The sequence below is a fragment of the Aplidium turbinatum genome, chromosome 14, assembly GCF_918807975.1.
Source record: "Aplidium turbinatum chromosome 14, kaAplTurb1.1, whole genome shotgun sequence".
Classification (NCBI taxonomy): Eukaryota; Metazoa; Chordata; class Ascidiacea; order Aplousobranchia; family Polyclinidae; genus Aplidium; species Aplidium turbinatum.
In genome coordinates, this window is record NC_137485.1 from 20,345,470 (window position 1) to 20,369,612 (window position 24,143).

The 24,143-nt window shown below is 39.6% G+C and overlaps 2 protein-coding genes across 2 annotated transcripts; one reads left to right on the plus strand and one right to left on the minus strand.

The window, feature by feature from the left end:
• The first annotated feature begins 8,107 nt into the window (after positions 1-8,107).
• On the plus strand, positions 8,108-11,048 carry LOC145783102 (leucine-rich repeat-containing protein 40-like). Its single transcript, XM_082594876.1, has one exon. The coding sequence runs from the start codon at positions 8,181-8,183 to the stop codon at positions 9,906-9,908; it is 1,728 nt and encodes a 575-aa protein (XP_082451002.1). The 5' UTR covers positions 8,108-8,180; the 3' UTR covers positions 9,909-11,048.
• Positions 11,049-14,081: 3,033 nt separating this feature from the next.
• Positions 14,082-17,852, minus strand: LOC145783500 (uncharacterized). The gene is made up of 4 exons (XM_082595389.1): positions 17,643-17,852; positions 15,814-15,935; positions 15,190-15,560; positions 14,082-14,611 (listed from the first exon to the last, which is right to left on the minus strand). Exons 1-4 carry the CDS (start codon positions 17,727-17,729, stop codon positions 14,445-14,447), a joined length of 747 nt encoding a protein of 248 aa, XP_082451515.1. The 5' UTR covers positions 17,730-17,852; the 3' UTR covers positions 14,082-14,444.
• Positions 17,853-24,143: the final 6,291 nt, after the last annotated feature.

The following is a 24,143-nucleotide window of genomic DNA, read 5'->3' on the forward strand; positions in this document are numbered from 1 at the left end:
ACGTCTGCACTCTGCACACTTTAGCAACGCTTTCAACTAAGGGTGACTTACCACCACAAGCCAACCAACCGAGAGGAGTGAGTAAAGCATGCGGTTCACTGCGATTTTCACCAACACGTTCTTCTTTTGCCCACATCAAATAAGCGTTGTCATTGCCAATCAGTACATCTACAGTACTACAATCATTCAAATGAAACATATTCACGTCATGAAAATGACGGAAACCACTTAAATCTTGTTTATGAGGTAAAGTTTTAACATCGTTAGCCCAAGCTGGGTTAACCACCGAGGTTATATCACAAAACAGTTCATCAGTCTCTAACGACTGGATGTTGAGTTTAACAAGTTCAGCACAAGTAGGTTTCTGACCAGCCAGAGTATCCATTTTAAACGACGCTTTATCATACGGTTTAAGACCAAGTTCGCACACCAAGTCACTCGAAACAAAGGTCAACTGCGAACCAGGATCATGCTGACAATACACCAACTTCGATTTGCCAGTCATTGGATTCAAAACACGAGCAGCAGTAACGCGGTTAAAGGCTGCTTTAACATTTCCAATCTTAACATTACGCACAGGAACTCTGGCACCAGCATCATCTTTACCGACCGAATCCAGAGAATCACGTGACGTCACATAAAAATCATGCAGAAGAAAATAGTGTTTCCTATCGTTGTTAGGCCCACACTTACGACAGTTATTTGCATGAACGCAATCCCTAACCATATGCTGGCGCAAACAATTCAAGCATTTGCCAGCTTTCACAATGACATCTCTCCGATCTTTAGGTGTCAAGCGCAAAAATTCTTTACAATTAGACAAAAAATGATATTCAACTTGACCACGTGACGAACAACAAATGCATGCCGGTAGGTTTTTACGTCTGGCTTCACCACCGCGCGGTGCGCCAACAGCAGTCGAGTACTGCGAACTTCCTGACATGACATTATCATGGGGTTTTACCGACGTCTGCCTAACCGGACATGAAGGCAATTTTCCTTTGCCAAACTTTTTAAAATGCTGCGACTCACCAGAATCGCCCATTAGCATAATGCTAAAATCAGTCGACTTGCGCGTTTCCTTCCCGTACTACAAATTCAAACAAACTCTGAAAAGTAGGCTCATCAGTGCCACCATACTGATCACCTAAAAAGTCAAGATAACGCTGCTTAGCGTCAAACGGGAGTCGCTTAGCCAAATCCAAAACAAAACGTCCTTCTAATTTATCACGCTGACCATAAGCTTGCTCATAAAGCAAACACTGCGACAATTCATCTTTAAACTCTTTCAGATCACTGGAAGAGGTCGAAGTCAATTTGCTACCATAGCGATACTTTCTAATTTCCGGTTCTGCGAAAAGACCTCCACGAACCCCAAAACGCTGGGACAAGCGAGCTAACGACATTTCTATCCTGTCTTCCTCTGACAAGCCAGGAGTGTCAGAAACCAAATTAGCAATCGTTTGTGCAGCTGTTCTAACACAAGCTGCTTGCAACAAAGTCAAACGAGTTCCCTTAAAGAGCGAAGCTGCCATCAAGGCCATAACACGATTTTTAAAGAAGACAAATGGCATATTATTACCATCGTAACCAATCAAGGCCGCCTTATCGAAGAACGTCCTACTATTTTGGTATTCAAAAAAGCAATCCTGCTGTTGAGAACTCGATTTAGCGGGAGAAGACAAGCTATATCCCTTAATGGGCTGAGTGGGCTCAGTCACATGCACAGCCCGATCACGATCCTCACATACGTTAAAATCAGGAGACACGATACGCCTCTCACAACCACCCAAATTACGTGTAGCTGGGCGATCAAAAACTAGCGGCGCAGAAAACTGTGAAGGGGGCAAAGCATTACTGCTAATGGCGGCCCCGTGACCTGTACGCTCTGGGGGAGGAGTTCGGTTGTAATTCGCAGACCTTGGCTCTACAGCCTTCGAAAGACCCTTAGCCGCGGCCCCGAGACCTCCTTAAACAGCTGGAAAACATGTGGATTGTACTGGTCCACTTACAGATTGAACAGGCGTCTGGAAAAGGTTAGGTAAATTAAACTGCGATTGATGTTCACTTCTGGAATGCCTAGAAGAGCCCTTCCTAGAGCTACGCCGGGAGCCCAACTCAGAACGATATTCAGCTAAAACTACCTCTTTACGTTGTTCGGCCCTCAACTGAGCGTCTTTGAGTGCGAACTCAGCAGCTCTCGCTTCAGCTTTCGCGGCGGCCTCAGCAGCTTTCGCGGCAGCCTCAGCTCGTACGGCCTCAGCTCTCGCGATGGCCTCAGCAGCTCTTGCTTCGGCCTCGGCTTGGATCTGGAGCTCCTCTCGTCTTAGCTGTAGGTTAATTTGTGCCACTATCCGTGACGAGCTCTCAGACATCCTAGTGCTTACATTTGAGGCGCTATCCTCAGGATGTATGTCAGCATCCAACCTATCTGAGAACTCACTTTCTTTTTGTTCGAAGTTATCTTTTAACGAGTTAAATTCGGGATCTACCCTATCACGAAGTTCTGCTAAGATTGCAGAGTTAACAATTTTACTCAAAAGAGCATGGAAATGCCTTAATTCCTCTTCTAAAGTAGATAAGTTAGATCGAAAAATTAACAGTTCCTGCTTATCACTCAAAGAACCTAGGGCCACAGAAAGTTTCCCAATTTGAGTCAAAATATCCCGTCTAAGATGCCGGGCCTCTCGAACTGACTTAGCCTCATCGTTAATGGGTCCCTCCCCAGAATGGCCTGCCCGACCGCAAAGAACATCATCAGGCTTAAACTCAGTCGAGTCGACGGCGGTCGAGTCCCTGTCGCCACCGAGTGTAGACATATTAAATGTTAGGGCTAAATTTAACAATTAAAAAATTAAGTTACACAAACACACAAATTACAGTAGTTATAAAAAACTTAACTGCAAAGACCGTAAAAATACAAAAAAGAATTTAAATGCACGATACCGTAGCTGTACGAGTATGTGAAGTCCAAACGTCCACAAAACTTGCTTGGATTCTTCCACTTGAATCTTCAAGCACAGATGGATTGCCTTTAATCTTCTTTCTTGCCAATGAATGTCAAAGTTATTTTTCTTCTGTACCAAACTGAGAAGAAATGTCTTTACTTCTTTAGACTACCAACCAATAAGATCTTCTTTTATTATTTCTTTGCTTCTAAGTGCTTCTTGGCCTACCAACTAACTAACTTCGTCTTTTATTTTTTTTTGCTTCTAAGTGCTTCTGTGCCAAACACTAGACAGAGAATCGTCTTTTATTTTTTATGGTCACAGCGGTAAACCATAATCTCTTCGTGGGAAAATTGTAACGTAAGATTCCCAAATCCGTTCGTCTGCATGCAATGACCCAAAAATAAACACACTTTCGAAACGTCTATTCAAAAGTGTATTCCAGTAAAATTAGCCCGCGGCTATCGAAACGACTGGTGCAACGCCGTACACCTAAAAACTGTCACTACAATACAAATTACTTGGATAAAAGACGGAACCTTTGTCCAGCTAGCAAGCACTAAGCCAACAGTTAAATGTGCGGCCAACTTTCAAACAATCATTTTACGAATGACCAGAATAGATAGCAATATCTCAAATTCACGTATGCAGTACTGTGACGCAATAATGAAAGACAATTATGAAGTCATTCCAACAGGTGTTTAAAGCTGATGTAATATTTCCTGTTTAAACAGGCCCAAACAGGCCCAAACAGGTTTGACACAATTCTTATGAACGCTGGTGCAATTTTGGCTCATGTTTTAGGAATTTCCATGACGTAATATTCAGTAGACTTGAACGGTTTTTATATGACGTTTGATTTGGTGAAAATTGTCGGGAACATCCGTGGAAACGTAGTGCAAAAATTGTAGCCACGACGTCTTGAAGGAGGGATGAAGACAGGATGCCATAACGCATTTCATGTTGTTGAAGCACTTGTTGAACCGTTTTTTCACCCTTTCAAGGACTTTCACTTTCAACTCCTCACAGGTCACAAGATCACTGATCTCGGTCAACTTCTTCCCGCAAATTGTGATGGTTGGAAGCAAGACTTCGTAATATGCCTTGGACTCGCTCTGGAGAATGTCTAAAGCCTGGCAGATAGTTTGTTTGTTTGTTTGTTTATCTTTATCCTGCATTGCGGGAAAGCGGACTTGAGCGTTATGCATCGGTGTACGCCTTCCGACGTACACCTGACCCACGCTGCAGCCGACGGCAATGTCTGTTTCCGGTTGTCTACTTTACTTATGACTTAAACTTGGTACTACCCATTACTCGAAATCGATCACTGGGTAGAGGCAATTATCGTAAAGTTTCTTGCCCAGAGAAACAACAGCAAGTGCGGGTGGCTGGAGTCGAACATGCAGGCTTTCGACTGCGAGCCCAACGCGCTAACCAAAGTAGCGCCGCTACCGCTACTTTTACCAAAAAAGTAGCGGCGCTGCAAAAGTAGCGCGCTACTGCCCACCTTTGGTTTTTAGTAGTGTATCGATTTGCACTCCATTTTCAATAGCCGCGGGCTAATTTTACAGAAATGCACTTTTTGAATAGACGTTTCAAAAGTGTGTTTCTTTTTCGGTCATTACATGCAGACGAACGGATCCTAGAATCTTATGTTACAATTTTCCCACGAAGAGATTATGGTTTACCGCTGTGACCAGATGGCGCCCAATTGGGCTACTTTTTTTAAAATATAATATAACTTTTTATGTAAAAATTGTATCATGTTTAAGATTTTTACCTAATTCGTAGTTATTTCATTGAGGAGGAGCATTTTTGGAGGCCTCGGTCAGGCAGGGCTACCAATTTGGTATAAAGATGCCAATTTTCAAAAATGTGCATGTTTAGCTTTTAGCTTTAGGCTTTAATATCTGGCAATCCTGGCAACTTAAGTGATCCAGGTTTTCATGAAAATGCCGTGGACATCTGTTCAGATTTGTTTTTATTTCTGACCATCGCAACGAAAAACAATATATGTCAAACATAGCAGGGGTCTAGAAAAAGGTAGAAGCGACAAAACACGGACGCTATAACGTGCATGATGCCAAAGCAGGACAATCAGTTATGGCTTGGTCGCAACACCTTAATAAAGTTTTTACAAATGTAGAAAGATGAGAAAAAAAAGGCCAGTGAAGGCATTTTTTGTGTTTAGATACCAGTACCTGTTTGTAGCTATTTTAACAAAAAGTTGGTTGTTTGATTGAATCTTTATCCTCGGACTGGGAAAGCTTCTTGAATAGCTTAATCCTGGCAGTTTCGTATACTTATTCTAGAGGCTTTAAATTACTGATGCAGGCCCGGTCACCGAGATTGACAGAGTGAAGTTGTTGATTGTTGAAGTGTTGTCGCCGGGGAATTATTCCATTCATTAGGTGCCATTGAATGAAGAGCAGTCCTGAAAATGAGTTGCTCAAGCGCACATCCCGAGAGTCGAACCAATGCCGCTTGATCTTGAAGCTTCTTCGTTCTTGAACAGTGTTGCCAGATTTTTTGAAAAAAAAGAGCCTAAAATGCGCCAAAGCGATTTAAAAGTAGCCCAATTTTCCGTCGCGACGTCGATGATCGAGCGACGAAGGCGCAAGCTTTCTAGGGTAGTTTTGGGGCATGCCCCCAAGAGTCATGGACAAAGCAACATCTTTGTCCATCATGCTGATTGTGTAGATACAAAATGCATACACTGTTACAACATACAAGAAGTAGAATGTTCAATATTGAATCAAGCATTGTTCAATGGAAAAAGACTTAGACTGGACAATGCTATACAGACTTCCTACAAATTCCTATTTTCAAATTCAAGATACAAATGGTTCCATAGTAGATGCTAACGCATAGCATAAGCCCTTCAACTCAGATGAACTACTAAGAACCAAGACCCGACAACATTCTATCATCAACTGCTGAAGCTTCATTTTCATAAATAGAGCTGTCATACTTCAGCACTGATGACCGGGGATCAAACAGCATTTTTCCAATTGTTGCAGCAGAGTTCTGATCCTCAAAATCGCTGACAAAAGTTGAAGTCCCATACGATTTCGCAGTTTGGTTTTGATTGCAGAAACTCTCGAAAAGGCTCGCTCAACCAATGCATTGCTGATTGGTATACATTGTCAGTGCCAATTGAGTAACTTCTCTAAATTTATACTCCCCTGCACTGCAGCATTTCTAAACTTGTACACCTTGGTACAAAAAGTAGCCTACAACAATTTATCATTGTTTTTTCATCATACAAGGAAGACGAGTTTGGGTCTGCTACTATTCGGTGAGTCTGATTTGGTGATTCGGTTCCTAACCTCTAACCCCTAACCCTAAAACGGCAATGATAATTAGGCTACGGTACCTGATAATTTAAAAAAAAAATTGAAAAAATCCCCCGTTAAGGGATCGGACTCACCGAAACGGGCCATTCCGGACGAGTTTACATACAGTAAATTTCTCCACTGACCTTCAATTTTTCCAACTTTAATTTATAGCTTAGACACCAATAAAAGCTTCAAACATTATGGCACTAAACCAAGATCATAACTATAATTTCTGATATTCGATACAAGTGCAATTTCGCTTTCGCCACTCGCCAGTCAGTCCTTCCGTTTTCCCGGATGAAAATGAATACAGCATTAATGTAACAACAGTCAAAGCTGCTCATGGTCAGCGGTAAAATCAATCCTCATGCCGAATCATAAAAATAACGTCATTTTTTCCGTAATAAACTGAAACTTTACCAACATTTTCAAAGGCTCGTCGGATTCTACCAATTATTCAATTCTGCCAACTCAAAATTCACTGCCAAACAACTTTAAATTCTGCCAAATTTAAGCGCCGTATCGCTCCAAATAAGAGACTGAAAGTAGCCTAAAAAAGCGCAAGTCGCAAACCAACATTTTTTGGCGCCAAGCCCAACTAAAAGTAGCCCAATTGCAGATAAATCGCCCAATCAGACAACACTGTTCTTGAAGTCACGTGCTATGCGCTAACCAACTGAGCTATCGGGTGCATGCATGGTTGCCAATCTGTTTGAAAGATGTGAAGAACTGGAGAAACACTTAAAATTTGGGACTGATGATCAAGCGCTCCGGAATAATTTTGTATATTAGCCTATCTTTTTGCTTGGGCTCCATTTTAGAACTCCCAAAAATTGGGCTACTTTTGAGCTACTTTTTGCATAAGCTTGGGCTTTTTTTTATATTAACCTCTGGCAACCTTAGTTAGTAGAGAATTGGCCATTTATAACAGTATAAAGTACGGTGGGCTACAAGATGTAAAATAAAAAGTTCACTGACAGTGCAACCTCTTATGAATATATAAATATGACACCACAATAATGCAGTTTGTAAACAATTTTTGACCTAATGCTATAAATTTTGATCAATTTTTGATTTTTTTTTTGAATATATCAAAAAATAATCGCCTTAATTATTAGGAATTGCAAGTGTTTTATAGAACCACTTGCAATTCAATTTGATGGTAAGGTAACCTTGTGTACAGATGAAGTAGGCTACAGTACGGTATATGTGGCATGAAAAGTGTGTCTGTCGAATGTCTTGGTGAAAATACACTAAAATAAAATATATAATAAGTTTATGAGTGTAGGAATATTAGATGTATAGGAATTCCGATTCAACCGTCTCTGCTGGTTTGGACATGCTGAAAGGAGCAGCGGATAGATAAACCAATGCCGAGATGTGCCAGTAGCTAGTACAAAAAAGCCTGGACGTCCCAGGAAGACATGGAGTGACACCATAAACGATGACAGGAAGCGATGGCAGATGACCAACACTAGCCCCCTAGATCGTGATGAATGGAGACTGAGGATGTGCCTTGCCAGACCCCGTCCTATCCTGATTTTAGGAAATGAGACGTAAAACAGGAAGAAGAAGGAATTGGGAAGGTTGCCGAGCATTTCTAATGCAAGGAAAAGTGTTATTGGTAGATTTTAAAAAAATTATCTCTCAGTTGTTTTCCTGTTAGGAATGGAATTCCTAATGCAAAACTTTCACATGCTTGTTATTTCACATTTTTTCATGTTTGTTATTTTGTAATTTTAGTAGTCTGTTTGCACAAATTGAATAGGTATTAGGTAGCCAGTGTAATGTTTACAGCTGCTTTAATTCTGTGCAGGCCTTACGTTGTCAAGAATGTTTGCTGTATTAATTTTACATTAAAAACACACACAAGTTGCTCTAACTTTTTATCAGCATGGCTGCAAATATTTCTCAAGCAATATTAAAGCAAGCTAGAAAAAATGGAGTGTTAAACTTGAATAATCGAAGTTTACAAAGTGTACCGCATGAGGTATGGTTGTTGAATCAACCACCAACGACTGAAACAAAAGGCTCTTCCTTTGATTCGGAAGAGTGTTGGTGGGATCAGGTGGAATTGACACGACTCAATTTATCATCAAATGAAATAGAATCAATTCCAGAAGATTTGCAAAATTTTCCAGGTTTGGTTTCATTGGATTTACATGACAATAAATTAAAGGCACTTCCACTAACAATTTCACAATTAGAGAAGTTGAAGCGTTTGGATTTGAGCCATAACTGTCTGACATCAATTCCACCCCTTGAGTCAACAAAACAGTTGGTTGTGCTGTTATTGCAGTACAATAAGCTTACAGAGTTTCCATGTTTTGATGCTGCTCAGATGTGCGAAACACTTGACATATCGCATAACATGCTTTCTGAATTACCCTTGAAACTCACAAACATGGAACACCTTCGATCATTCAATTTGTCACATAATCAACTGACCACTTTGCCTCAAATTAGCCGCATATGTAATTTAGCCATGTTGAATTTAGACAACAACAAACTGAAAGTTTTGCCTGAAGACATCGGTGACCTTTCATCCTTACAACAACTGCATGTTCGGAATAATACACTTGATCGCTTACCAATGCTTAAAACATGCAAGTCTCTTAAAGAAATTTATGCTGGAAACAACTCTTTAAAAGAATTTCCAACAAGTTTGCCCGATTGTGTCATGGTTTTAGAATTACGTGATAACAAAATTGATACTGTTTCAGTTGAAATCACTTGGGTTCATGGGTTAGAAAGATTAGATATGGCCAACAACAACATTTCAAAGCTTCCTCCTGAACTTGGTAATATGAGCAATATCAAATCACTTGCTCTTGATGGTAATCCATTGCGATCAATTCGAAGAGATTTGATTAACCAGGGGACACAGGCTATACTAAAGCACCTGAAGTCAAGGATTGTTGTCTCAGAAGGTACAGCAAATCAAAAATCACAAGTTTCCGCGTTACCCCAATCTGAAGTCTATTCAGAAATTGCTAGAAAGCACACAGTGGCAACAAAATGTAAGGTGAATTTCAGTCACAGTGCTTTAGAGGCTGTGGAGCAGGGATTGAATGAAGCGAATGGTGTTGCTTTGCTTGATATTAATGTGTCACGTTGCTGTCTTTCCTCAATGCCTTTACAGATATTTTTCTTCAGCAACAGCCTCACTGATTTGGATATTTCGTTTAACAAACTAGTGAACTTACCAAGCACGATCAGTACTCTTACATTGTTAACACACTTGAATGTCAGTAATAATTGCTTGCTTGATTTTCCTGATCAGCTTGGTAGTTTACTGGAATTGCGTGAAGTGAATATGTCAAGCAACCGGTTTACTGAGCTTCCAAATTCCCTTTATAACTTGGCGAACTTGGAACATTTATTAGCTGACGGTAACAAAATTAGTAAACTTGATGCTTCGTGCTTGAAGAAGTTTACAAAGCTTTCAACTCTTTCTTTAATGAACAACAACATTGGGCAAGTTCCTGCAGAATTAGGACTCATTGAAACGTTGCACTCGTTAAAGCTAGAAGGAAATGTCTTTCGTGTTCCTCGGCAAAGTATAATCCAGAAAGGCTCTGCTGCGGTAATCGAGTACCTGCGTTCAAGACTACCGCAATAAAACGTTGACTCGAGTGTTTTGTGAGGCTATTTGTGGTAATTCCAAGAAAATCTTTAATTTGAAAACAAAGTGTTAAGATATGTGTTAATTGCATGTTTTCATATGAATTGATGGTCATTTTTTAATTGTTTTTTTTTTTTGCGTCATTTTGTCATAACTTGTTTAGCTGTCATTTGTTGAAAGATTAGTGCAGCATTTTGGGAGATGATAATTGAGTGCAATCATTGTAACATGTGTACAATTTCTGCTTGTATTGCTCACGCTATTGTTAGTAATTCTATTGATCGATCAAACAGCATTTTTGTTCAGAAACCATAGGATCAAACATGTCCTGCCGCGGTGCTCTTTCATATGCGAATACGTAATTTTGCGTCACAAAAATTCAGGTCCGGAAGACTTTTTGTGTGGAAATCACAAAAAGGTGACTAGTACAAAATGTTACATCACTTTTTTTCTGATTGTATGACTTTGAGGTATGCTATATTCGCGCAGGTAAAATTCTTAATGCCATGCGACCATAGACTATATAACAATTATAACATATCACTTTTCACCAGCTGAGCCCCCTGGTCGTGAGGATGTTTCCTTTGCAATTCAGAAGAATGTCAACTTTGATTTTTGCGCTTTCGACGTTTTCGAAATACTAATTTATGTTGCTAAAATGTGTTCCTTACTTATTGAATAGTTCAATTCGGACTTCCTTGATCGGATGCCATCCTGTATTGGGTAGCGCCTAATAATTATTGTGCAAATCTTTGTGTTTGGACGCTAGTTGGTAATTTTTCGTTGATTGCGATCTGCCGTTAAATACTTTTATTATTTTTCAACATGTGCTTCAAGACTTGTACTATGGACTGGAGTGTCCCATTTTTGAGCGACTTTAGAAAAAAATAATTTTGGGTCATATTCTGAATATATTTTTAATGCTGCATTTAAAAATGATATTTTTTATTATAATGTCATCTTGAAGGTGCCATTTAGCGAATGTTTGCAATTTTGGCCGTATCTCGAGAATGCTAGATAGCTGGAGCTTATACCAAACTGACTCGGCATCCTATCTGTAACAGAAAACGAATTAATTAGGGTTAGAGTTGGAAAAAAACATGTTTTTGTTCATTTCCGTCTAATAAATAGCATTAAACTGAAACGTAGATATGCCTAATTTGATCTGCGACCATATGATATACGGCAATTACTGTGCCACGCAAAATTTGGCGAAATTATTACCGTTTATGATGTAAGAAGCCCAATTCCCATCGTTGTAAGTCGCTCATTTTGGCCAAAAGGTTGTTGGTGCGACTACTTGAAGACAGTTGCTATGTTGATCGACCTTGGTGGGTTATCAAAAGTGTTGATGGTCTTGAGGAGAATACTCTTGATGCGTTAGCTCATCACGTAAAGCAAGGTAGGCAAAGAAAACCCCTGAAAGAAATCCTACCACGGGCATAGCCATTTCAGAACACACCGCACCAGGTCTTTCAAGACTAACAAAAATGATACAGTAGATATTATCAAAACAGCATAGAAATATAAACAATTTGTTGAGGACTTTTTTCTTAAGTCACGAAGATAATTAATACGGTAGTCAGTTAATTGCATCCCGATTAGTCGTAATCGTAGCCTATATGCAACCCGTAGGCCGCCGCAGGAGACGGAATGCCACATATAAAGGTAAAGGTGGTCCCATACTTGATTCAAGTGTTGGGTCTGAGAAGATAAGGTTCTCACGGGGATATAGTGAGCTCGGGATATGAAGTCACGTGACCTCGCGAGAGCACTTCTGCGCACAGCAGTGTCACTGTTTGGCAAGTATTCAAAGTTTAAAGTGCCTTTGACAGGTAAATAAATTTATCTAAGATACCAAAAAGATGACACTAACAAACTTCCCTGACCAGAAAATCGTAAAAAATATCAACAGGCTGCTAAGTTACACGCTTGCAAACTTTCGTTGACATCGGCGAATCTGGCACTCATTCAATTGCGAAAATAAAAATGGCAACACCGCTGTGACGTCACCGTAAGCGGGAAGGATACATTCTTTCTCTGCGGTGACTTGGTAAGGTATAGTACGGCTACTGCAAAACATGAATGTGTGGGACTCTGTTGGTCTAAAAAGCATGTGCAAATTAAGAATTACCGAAATGAAAAAGTGAACTTATTATTACAATCAGGTTTCGATCAAATAGGTTGAGTTTATTTTTATCAAACAGCATCTCAATTCAACTGAAATCGCAGTTTCATAGGGCTACAATTTTGATACTTTTTTACTTGTCTTAATCTGGCTATAGCCACTTGCAGTGTAACAACAGTATCTCACAAACAGTACCTTTAATTTATGGTTGAGGCAATGCCTACAAATTGCTGTTTATGTGACAGTGACAAAGACCGTGTGCTTTCTTTTCACGCTTTCCCACAAAACAAGGTGCTGAGAAGAAAATGGTCAAAGTTTTCTTCAAGTGTTCCATACAAAACTAGTCGTATATGTTTTCTTCACTTCACTGAAGATGATTTTGTTAATACCACTCAAGTAAAAATGGGCTTGAGCAAACTTTACATTTTGAAGAAATCTGCCATACCATCTATAGTTTTGTAATTTTTGTACGAAATTAGTTTTGGCTTGTTTCTTATGGCTTCTTGTTCTATGACAACCTTGCCACCTTGTTAATGTTTAGTGGTACAAAACTTGACAATTGCAGAGAGCATATTGACTACAGTACAGCAGTCACTTCTGCAACTCTAGGTGGTGCGTTTGCCACAAGTGCCAGTCTATGCCCCAGCCCAACGAATGTGCAGCCTATGTTGCCATGAAGTGCCATAGACGAAAGAACTTTTAAAGAAGGACGCCTCTACTAGTTGTGTTACAAATTTGACCGATTTTGAGGCACACTTACATCCTGCAGTTTTGAGGACTTTTTTTATGAGGAGCAGGAAGAACTGGAGAAAAACAATAAACCGAAAGCAGAAAACGGAGACCTATCCAAAGAGTAAGGATGCTACATTAGGCTAAAAATACCCTAAATGCTAAAGAATGCACACTAAAAGAAGTGATTTTATTTCCTTGCAGGCAGTATCAGTTAGTTGCCTACAGGCATGTGTTGGAGTGGATAGCGTACTACAAGGTGATGCTCTCGGAAGAAACAATCGGATTGTGCTGCCGTCATGCATTGTTTGGCGAACCCGAAACAATTTTTCAGATCCAGATGACGTTACACCGGATTTCAATGGCCAACTGAAGGCACATTATGAGAGAGAGAACTTTTATTTATTTTTGAATAGTGATGATGAATTAAACATGAATGATGATTTGTACGATTTCTTAATTTTTTACTTCAAGTATATTTTAGGTTTTGTAGGAACGTATCCAGTACAGTTTTATTAAACTGCAAAAAACAATAAATTTTTGAAAAAAGCAACCGCTTGTACCAACTCTGACCAAACTGTGATCCACCAATTACATCTATGAAACGTTTGTTTCATCTGTCGCTAACGACGCCCACTTAGGATGACGTAATACCACCAAAGTCGTCCCAGAGCAGTGAAATATGGAGTTTCGCCTGTGGTGGCGCTGCGGAACAGTCGTTTGATATAAATTACGCCCTAACCAGTCGAGCTTCAAGGTTAAGATTAAAAAGTTCGCTAAGTATAATTCTGCGCTAGGAAATGCTTATAAAAGTTACTATACTTGGATCCAACCTGTCAGGGGCACTTTAAACAGGGCTGTTGGGCTGCACGTTGAAGACTAGTTAGTAATGAAGTTTAGTTGTGCAATAGGGGCAGAAAGGCTAATGAACGTCTTTTGTATGCTTGGTGGCGTTTTATTTTTCGGTTTGGAAAATGGCGGTTTTTGGACTTCTTTTGAATTATGTTGTTTTTTACGTAGCCGGTCGTTTGGTCGGCAGGACGTTTGGTCGACAAGACATTTGGTGTGACAGGACATTTGGGTTAGGGTTAGAGTTAGTTAGCTAACCCTAAAATGAATCGTTCTGTCGACCTAACGTCCTGTCGACCAAATGACCGGGTACCGTTTTTTAAGTATAAAAGGTGAGTCCCATACTTGATCCAAGCATCGGGGGATGAGACGATAAGGTTCTCATTATACTAAGCCTTCGGCATTAACGAGTTTTTAAGTATAGATACTGCCTTTTCAATCATAACAAGCTTTCAAAATATCTGCTTTGTTAATTTTAATAATAATTAACTGGAAACCAATGCAAAATATGTATGCAAAAAATCGTATGCCAATTCAGCATTTTGCCTACCATCGGCTATGAACACTTATTTCTTAGAGGACATTACACTAACCATTGGATAACTTGTTTTACAAACCAAAGTATTTTTTGAAACAACAATGTTTGAACAAAGCTGAAAAATAACACTTTTAAACAATCGTAAGGCTTGTAAAATAATTATACTGTAGCCTATTGAAACACGCACAGATACTCAGATAGCCTATCCAAAAATAATTTATCAACTATTAAAGGTACGAAAAAATAAGGTTTAAAAAACGATGACATTGACAAACATTCACAAGAAACTTTATATCAAATTATCTATCATTGCATCTGTCCACCGGAGACGTTTAAGTATGTGTTTGCATCTTTGAACAACGTCTTGTATTTCTGGGCAAGATAATAACAATTTTTTCACTTCTTCAAGTTTCATTTCAGGGTGAATATGACGTTCGCTCTTGGCGTTTGAGAAAACTGCAAGAAAAAATGTAAACTATTACGTCATGCTTGGCCACTAATGTCGAGGCTACACACTATGAGTAACGGACGAACTACTCTCCAAGAAGGCTAACTGATGTGTAACTATAAAATGACAGGGAAATTTTGCAGCGAAACAAAATTTTTGAAATTTATCCACTAAGTGAATTAAACCATCATATAATGGAGAGATGTCCTTGATGTGTTTTGTTTAAGCGCACACCCTGAGAGTTGAACCCGCGTTGCTTTGTTGTTGTTTTTTCACTTTCCCAACTGAGCTATAGTATTAAAGAAGCGAACAACTGAGCAGTTATTTGACAACGCTTAAGTCCACTTGACTTGCCGTGGTGATCTAACATTGGCTTCAATGGAAAACACAAGGCAAATCTTCGTTTGCACATTCAACCTGTTTTCAACGTGACTCGTTGAAACAGTCGTGCGCTTTGTTGCACTGGAGTCAGACTTTCCCACCTTTACACCATACAGCTGATAACGCCGATGTAAAAAATAACCAAAGTAGTAAGTGCAATGTTTAAACAAATACTATCATGGTAATTGGTAACACATTATCTCACCGGTTGGTGTTTTTTTTGTATCATTAGGTGGGTTTTCCGATGGGGAATGAGTAAGTTCATTACTGGAACATAGGTCCATACCAAAAGAGTTTTTTCTACTTTCCCCCAATGGACTTGAGTTGTTTTGCAGCGTTTCGTCTACATCCATTGATAAACAGGCAAGGCTACTATGGGCAGCGTTCACATTTTCATAGTCCAAATCGTGGCTATAGGTATTAGTGGTTTGTACATTTATTTTCATGGTAAAGAAATCTTCTGCCACACAGTCAGCCTCTAACTGTAGAATATCCTCCAATAATTGCTGAGCATCCAAAATAATATCATCTGTGATGGGATGGCCCTCATATGAAGCGCGATATGACATCAGTGCACTACAAACAATACCATCATTAAACCGGAATGTTAAAGCAACAAAAAGGTTCTATCCTATCATATGACATGCATCAACAACAAAATTTAATGAGGCAAATGGTACAATGTTGGAATTGTTAAAGAATACAATGTACCAAAACAATTCTATAATGCTGTATCAATTAAGTGTATTGAATTGATCAATGTAAAGTATTTACCTTGATCAAACTAGCTTTCAGAATGTAAGTTTAAAATTTTTGCAAAACATTTTACTTTAAAACTCCTCTGATTTCCGCAAGAAGAAATGAAGACTCAAAACCTTGTTTAAACCCACAATTGAACCCACTCTGAAGAGTACTTTCTTGACCAGCTGTTGAACCAGCTACAAAACCATCCTAAGAAGAAAAGCAATATATATAATGTCAACGTATTAAGAGTACCGTATATATATGACATTTCAGTATTGGTTCACTTCATCGTATGATCGTTTTGGAGTCAGTCAGGCAACACCTACTTCAAGCAAACAGATGGTTGATGCAACGACATGATGTATCATGTTTAAACACAAGTAACAATTACAAGCAACAGATAAAGTTAATAAAACTTAATGTAGTATACCATAGCAATCTATATACACAGGCCTGGCCTAAAGGCCAATGTAGTTTTGATTTTAAACTCTAAGCTAACTTGACTTTATATCTCTTTGAAATGATAGTTTTGAGAAACCAAATTCCCAAAGTGTGATCACTGATTCTCAAATCACTGCAAAATTCTTAATTTTACTTTAAAAATGACGCCTTTTGAATTTCCAGCACAAATGCTAAAATCTAGTCCATTATTTGAATGGTAACAATAGCACAGAAGTAACTCAAAATCACACAAAATTTACACAATAACTATATTTATTAACTACTTTTAACTTATGCTAGCAATTTTGGGTCCACGTCTATTAGGCGCTGATAGTTAGGCGCTGATAGTTAGGCGCTGGTCTAATAGGCGCGCACACTGTGGCGTCTGGATATTTATGTGCGGAGCACTGTGGCGCCCGGTCATTTAGGTGCTATTCCTAGTAAAGTCTGCAGATTGTATCAGCTTGGCAGGGCGTAGGGCAATGCTTTTCAAACAAAATATTATATGGAACAGAAAAATATGTTGTTTTGTTAATGCGTGTGCGTTGTTGGTCATGGCTTCAGTGAGTGAAGTTGCTTAAATCGGCAATGCTTTTTCACACAAAATGTTAAATTGAACAGAAAAATATGTCATGGCTTCCGTGAGTGAAGCTGCTTAAACCGGCAATGCGTTTTCACACAAAATATTATGATATATTAAACAGAAAAATATATGGGTGAAGCTGCTTGAACCGGCAATGATTTTCACACAAAATATTATATTATTACCGTAGCCAAAAAAGGACAGGCAAAGACTATGGATCTGCCATGATTTACGACGTAGGAATACTTCCAATAATGTTCGGAAGCTTGAATAATTTATTGATAAAGCTTTCACCAACGCAAACCTGGACTAACAACAAATAAAACAATAATAAATCAATAAAACAACAATATATTTTTCTGTTCAATATTATATAACATTTTATGTGAAAAGCATTGCCGGTTTAAGCAGCTTCACTCACGGAAGCCATGATATAATTTTCTGGCAAGCTGCCAAGCTGTTACAATCTACAGACTTTACTAAGAATAGCACCTAAATGACCAGGCGCCACAGTGCTCCGCACCTAAATATCCAGACGCCACAGTGTGCGCGCCTATTAGACCAGCGCCTAATTGTCAGCGCCTAAAAGACTTGCTCCCGCAATTTTGGCTACTAACAGATTGGCTTTCAGTCAAATTTTAAGCTGCACAAGTGCACGTTGTCATGGCCTGTGTATAAAGGTTGCCATGTTGTTACATATTTGATGTTTTGATTTGAATTCCAATATCGTTGAATGAAAATAAAACCGCATTTTGAAATCATTTACTTTTAACTATGAACCCAAGCAACATTACACCATAATCATTTCCATAGTTTTAATTACCATTTCATTAATGGTATATTTGCAGCTTCATGCAGTTTTTAAACAGCTGTTTGATTGCAAGTATTACCTTCATTCGACTCTTATTAAACTTTTTCCAATCTTTCTCTATAATTGACATCTCAGAAGCATCTTCATTAAACACATCTTCATCCATTTCTTAAACTGATTATAATATTTAACAGTGCTAGATTAATTCTATAATGTTTTGTAAAACATCAACTAACAAGAAAGTATTGAACTCATTTATACTATGAAACAGATTAAAAATTTATCTAAGCCTACCACCTACAACATGAAAAAACATAAGTCAACTACATAGTTTGATTAATGTCATATCAATCATAGGTGTCAATTTTTTGCTCCAGGAAGCAAGTAGGATATTCCCAACTGGTTCTGAAAGTGATTTCTTAAAATTGGTCAATATTCAGAGTACCGTAAATGACAATATTTCACTATTTGTAGGCATGTCAGTCTAAATTGGGATTGTCATGCATCATTTCTGCTCGGTTTGACTGTATTTGCATAACATTGACTAAACGACATGGCAGACACATAGCGAAAACCCTTGCATGCTTATTGCTTATGTAGGACTAAGTTATAAACAACACAGTGAATATCGTTTGTTCAGGACGAAATTCAATCATCAAGCAACAATATTACCAAAACAAATAAATTGAGAGACTAAAATAGTGCACAACAACTTTTGTTACTAGTCTGAATATTGTTGGCAATTATCATTTCACACACTACTAATAACTAGCTACACAGAACAGTTTCATGTTATATGTATGAAATAAAATCACAAACTTGATCCAATCTTGTTGCGACGAGATTCACTTGTGTCCTTGATGTGTGTAGTTCAAGCACACACCCAAAGAGTTGAACCATTGTTTCTCCTTGTTCTTAAAGAATTGATGTCTGTTTTTTAATTTAATCCATCCACTTGGTTCCGCTGAATGGAGAACTGTCCTTGACATATAAGTTGCTCAAACGTCCACCCTGAGAGCTGAACTATAATGGTAGCTTAATTTTGCAATTTCTTTGTTCATAATCGGTTGCTTTTAACTGAATGAGCCAACGAGGCAAACTTTTTTATCATTTTTTAAACACTTTTTTGTTTTTGAAAGAACCGAATAAACCTACCATGGGCCATGGCACACTTTTTTGCTTTTGTAAATTGTAGGGTCCAAGTGCAAATTTGGAACCATCAATGTAATTGTGTCCACTTTATTATACAATTTGCAAAAGTTTTGCAATTGAAGATAATTTGACGGAAAAAATTCAACAGTTTATTTATCAATCATGTTATCACCAGTTGTGTAAGTTAATTTTTTTACGCCTATTATATTACGCCTATACGCCTAAAAAAAAACATTATATGACATCTTGACTATCAAATCAAGTGGCATAAAAATAAATATGTCAATGGGAATTGCTTTTATCAGGGTCTGCATGTTGTTGCTGCATCACATTATTATTTACAGCGCAGAATTGTTCTACCAGAACTATTGTAAATTTTATACACACATTACACAACAATGACACACAATTGTGAAGAAAGGGGCGTTCTTCCAGGCTATCAGCACAAGGCTGAGCACTCACTAGTACAGCGAGCAGTTGCGATTCGCTAACCATAACGGTGTAGCTTCCACACTAGCCATTCAGACCATCCAATCAACAATATGTTTCTCGGCAGCCGATTTGTAGCAAGAATTGACAGCGAACGATTGCTATGCTGCTTGAACGATCACCCTGAACGTCACCTGGTTCATAGAGAAAATTGTCCAATGTTAAGGTGTTTTATCAGACAAAACACTCCATCTGCTGCAGCAAACTGCAGATTACACATAAGCGGACGGGAAGGCAACAAAGCCAATCTTTGTGTCCACCTTTAGGCATGCCTTCAAGTGTCCTGCTCTTGAGCGGTGTCGAACTATATAGTCACAGCGGTAAACCATAATCTCTTTGAGGGAAAATTGTAACATAAGATTCCCAGATCCGTTCGTCTGTATGTAATGACCGAAAAGAAACACTCTTCAGGAAACGTCTATTCGAGAATTGTATTTCTGTAAAAATAGCCTCAAAGCTGTCGAAAATGGGGTGCAACGCGATACACCACTAAAAACTTGTCACTACAGAACAGATTACTTGGATAAAAGACGGAAATTTTCGTCCAGCTGACAAGCACTAAGCAAAACAGTTAAATGTGCGACTAACTCTCAAGCAACCATTTCACGAATGACCAGAATAGATATCAATATCTCAAACTCATGTACGCAGTACTGTGACGTAATAGTGAAAGACATTGTCACGCAATTCAAACAGGTGTTCAAAGGTGGTGATGCCATGTTTCATGTTTAAACACAAGTCTTACGAACGATGGTGCAATTTTGGCTCATTTTTTAGGAAAAATTCCATGACGTAATACGCTAAGATTCAGTAGACCTGAACGGTTTTTATATGACGTTTGATTAGGTGAACAATTGTCTGGAACACTATATTTTGGAACGCCCAGCCAGTGCTCCTCACCACTCGGCTATGCAGCCGACTACTAGGGTTCTAGACGGCTATAGACTACACTCTACAGGCTTATGGGTAATTCGACGTTACTTCTAGGTAATTCAATGCTACTTATGGTTCCTATGGGTAATTTGATGCGACTTACGGGGCTTATGGGTAGGCTAATTCGACGTGACTTATGGGGCTTATGGGTAATTCGACGCGACTTATGGGTAATTCGACGCGACTTATGGGGCGTATGGGTAATTTGACGCGACGTATGGGTACTTATGGGTAATTCGACGCGACTTATGGTGCTTATGGGTAATTTGTGGGACCGCCCTAACCCTCGAGTTTGTTTCAAATTGTTTGAGGAAACTCCGATCAGCGACTTCGGCTTTGTGCTATTAAACTGCAACCAGCAACTTCGGCTTTTTTTAATTTTTTTTCTTGATCGTTTCAGGGTGCGAACTGACTGTACAAATGGTTCAAGGTACGAACTAGGTTGCACCCCAAAAAGACATTCCACAATCCCTCACACTTTAAAAACGGCCAAACAAGGCCCAAAAAAAGCTAAGGGACTAAACTAAAATTTAAGAAACCAACTGGTTTTCAAAAAGGGCTAAAGAGCCAACCCAAAATTGGAGAGCTAACTGGCTTTCATCATCATCATCATGTGCCGTCTCCGGTCCAAAGGGATGGACGACAAGTGGCTCCTCGTGCCCCATCCTGTGAGTACCATCTGCCTTCAACCAGATGAGAAACGAAATTTGTCAACAAAGAGCCTCCACCCGGACGGCACAGCTGCAAGGGGCAATTGATAAGTTCAGAATCAGACGCCCCACCATTCTGCAGCTCAACATAGAAGGCTACACAACAAGCAAGACCAAAGTTGTGGAGCAGCTTGCCCATACCAACCGGGCACTCGTCATCCTCCTCCAGGAGACCCATTGCACTTCTGCAGATAGGCTAGCCATTCCCAACTACACGCTAGCCGGGTCTACCTTAAGCAGGAAGCACGGCATTGCCACGTTTGTGCATGAGAGCCTTAAGTGGACGTTTGTCGACCAATCTCCAACTGATGCCGAGATTGAGTGGGTGTGCATATGTATCTCAGACTACAACATCATCAACATCTACAAGCCCCCACCCTCGCGAATGTTGCCTACGCTGGCGACTTCAACTGCCAGCACATCGACTGGGGCTACAACAACACAAGCAGCGACGGAGAATTGCTGGCTGACTGGGCCTCTACAAACCATCTTGCCCTCCTATTCAATCCAAAGGAACCAGCCAGTTTTCACTCCGGCCGCTGGAGAACAGGGACAAACCCTGACTTGGCCTTCGCGAGTGTCGACAGCTCTCTTCCAGACAGACGTGTGCTTGAGAGGTTCCCGCGGTCCCAACACCGGCCGTCCCTCATCATCGCCCCAAAACCTGTGGCTCCTGTCCCGGGTTCACCGGTGAAGCGATGGAACTTCAAAAAAGCCGATTGGAATCAAGACAGCCTTCTGACCAATGAGTCTGCTGCAAAGTTACCACCGACTGAAACATGCAACGCAGACGAGGCATACCAGGACTTCTGCAATGCCATAATAACTGCGGCAAAGGCCACAATACCACGTGGCCATCGAACCAGCTATAAACCATGCTGGGACTCTGAGTGTGAAGCTCTCTACCGCTCATACCTGGCCGCCACAGGTGGTGCTGCTTCTGGCACCGCCGCCACCAGACTACTTGAGCGGCTGGACACAAAGAAGCTTGAGCGGTGGAACGAAGCTGTCCAAACCATCGACTTCTCACACTCAAGCCGCAAAGCATGGAGCATCATCAACAACCTCACCTCCGGTCCAAAGGTTGGCTATCATTTTCTTCCACAAGTCACGTTCTTCCGCTACTCTTTTTGTTTCTCCGATGCTTGACAAATCAGCCCACTGTATTAAGTCATCTCCCCATGTTCGTCTCCTTCTTCCCCTGCACTTATTTCCTTCCATCATACCTTCAATAACCAATTGATGTAGCTGGCTTTCAAAAAGCCAAATTTCTGAAATTAGCCCCAAAAAGGCCAACCTGGCAACCTTTCAACTCATTAAAAAAAAAGGTCATGCTGATGTCGAGCCGAGTGTGAAAAGAAAACAGGGTGAAAAATCAGAAAGTCACAAGTTGCCAAAAAAACACGTTTTGATTTCCATATTGCTGAAGCTTTACAGAAAAATCTAGGAAATAATTCTCAGCCTGCTCATAAAGAGCCAACAAAGAGCCAACGGGCCAACCAAAAATTTGGGGGCCAAACAGCTTCAAAAAGAGCCAGATTTCTAAAAGTTGGCCCCAAACAGGCCAACCTGGTCTACATTCTACAAGAACAATTCTAAATCTTCATCTTCTATAGTGTTTCCACTCGAATCTTTGGCATTGTCATAAACATCGTCAGCTAAACACTGTCTAAAAAATCGTAATAACACTTTTCAGCCAAACAATTTAAATACCGGTAGCTAGTTTGATAGTATGTGTCAACTGCTAACAAAAAGAGCCAAATATTGAATAAAAAGGGCCAAGGGGCCAAACAGAGATGGATTGTTACGTTTGATTCTTAAGGCTTCCATGATCTTAGTCTGAAAATCAGATCTGCCTCGAGAAATGATTTTAAATTGGTCGATCGAGACATTGTCAGTGCACGTTTCACAAGAGGCGATGTGCTCTTTAATTGCACTTTTAGTTGTTAAGTTTGGGTTTAAGTGCTCCGCGGCCCTTGTCAACAAATGTCTGGTTGACATACCCATGTATGTCTGGTTTGCGTCATGCAAACAGCTAAATTTATACACAACATTTGAAGAAAGACTAAGACCAGACTAAGAACATGGAAGCCTGATTTTCAGACTAAGATATGATTTTCAGACTAAGATCATGGAAGCCTGATTTTCAGACTAATATCATGGAAGCCTTAAGAATCAAACGCAACAATCCATCTCTCAACCGGCAGTTATTCGCTTGTGGCTCATCGTTCCTTTTGTGTGTGTTTTAATTGTTTTGTCCAATGCCTGTAGTCTACACCTCACGTGATCTGTTTCCCACCGCATAATTTACTCGCAATCATTCTCGTATCATTTGTTCAGTTTGTGCTTTCAGTCCAGAGTGTCGTTACAGTTACAGTGCATAGTCAAATTTATCTTACGATTTTTCATTTTATGTACCGTAGCCTATTGCAGATTTAATTCCTGATGAGGACACACGTACGTGTCGAAAACGTTTGAGTTTATTTTATTTAATTGTGTTATATTTTGTGTGAAATAAAGTATGCTAAACCCGCTAAAGTTACTGTGTTTTATTTCTCTATGGTTCAACAAAGCAAACTCTCTACCAAAGCTTTACGATATATACAGATACGTAATTTACTAGTTTTACATCGTAGTAACGTTGCGCATTTGAAGCATGCTGCATTGCTTGAAGCATTCTAATCACACTGAAGTTTCTTAAAATCAACTGCTTAGTTCTCAAAAACGTCAGTATCAGTATGACTCTACTGTGAGCAAACCTCACATATGCTCGCATTCAGCTTCCCGACGAGAAAGAAAGTACAGACTCTGACTTAGACTTCCGACTATTATGAGGTTCACCAAAATAACGTGTCCTTATCTCGAATAAATGAAAACTGTAAAGGTAGGCTACTACTCAAGAACAAAGTCCTGTTACGAATTCTTTCATACTGGGACAAAACTTAAATACTGATCGGCCTACCGTTACCATTGATCTACCAGAAGCAGCGATCCAGGAAGTAAAACCTAGACGTTCTGCGAGGGAAAGGAGACCACCTAATAAATATGGTGAATGGACTGTTTAATGAACGGCATTTTTGACGTGCATGTGTACATTTTGAAATTGGGACTGTCAAAGTGTGAAAATTGTAAAGCAATTTAATTTTTTTTCCACGAACTTTTGTCTCATTTGCATATTTCTGTAAGTGTAGCCATTACTGGTTATCGTGCGACGCGCTTAACTGTTTTTGCCGATTTTCGCCCTCACAACAGCCGATTTTCGCCCTTTAGGTCCTAATCTAAACAATGAACTTGAA

Excerpts from the sequence above, each read along its gene's own strand:
- LOC145783102 (XM_082594876.1), top strand. The coding sequence starts at position 8,181 with ATGGCTGCAAATATTTCTCAAGCAATATTAAAGCAAGCTAGAAAAAAT.
- LOC145783500 (XM_082595389.1), bottom strand. The coding sequence starts at position 17,729 with ATGGATGAAGATGTGTTTAATGAAGATGCTTCTGAGATGTCAATTATA. Across the intron at positions 15,561-15,813 it reads GAAATCAGAGGAGTTTTAAA|TGCACTGATGTCATATCGCG; the intron begins GTAAAATGTTTT and ends TATTGTTTGTAG. Across the intron at positions 14,612-15,189 it reads TACAAAAAAAACACCAACCG|TTTTCTCAAACGCCAAGAGC; the intron begins GTGAGATAATGT and ends TTTTTCTTGCAG.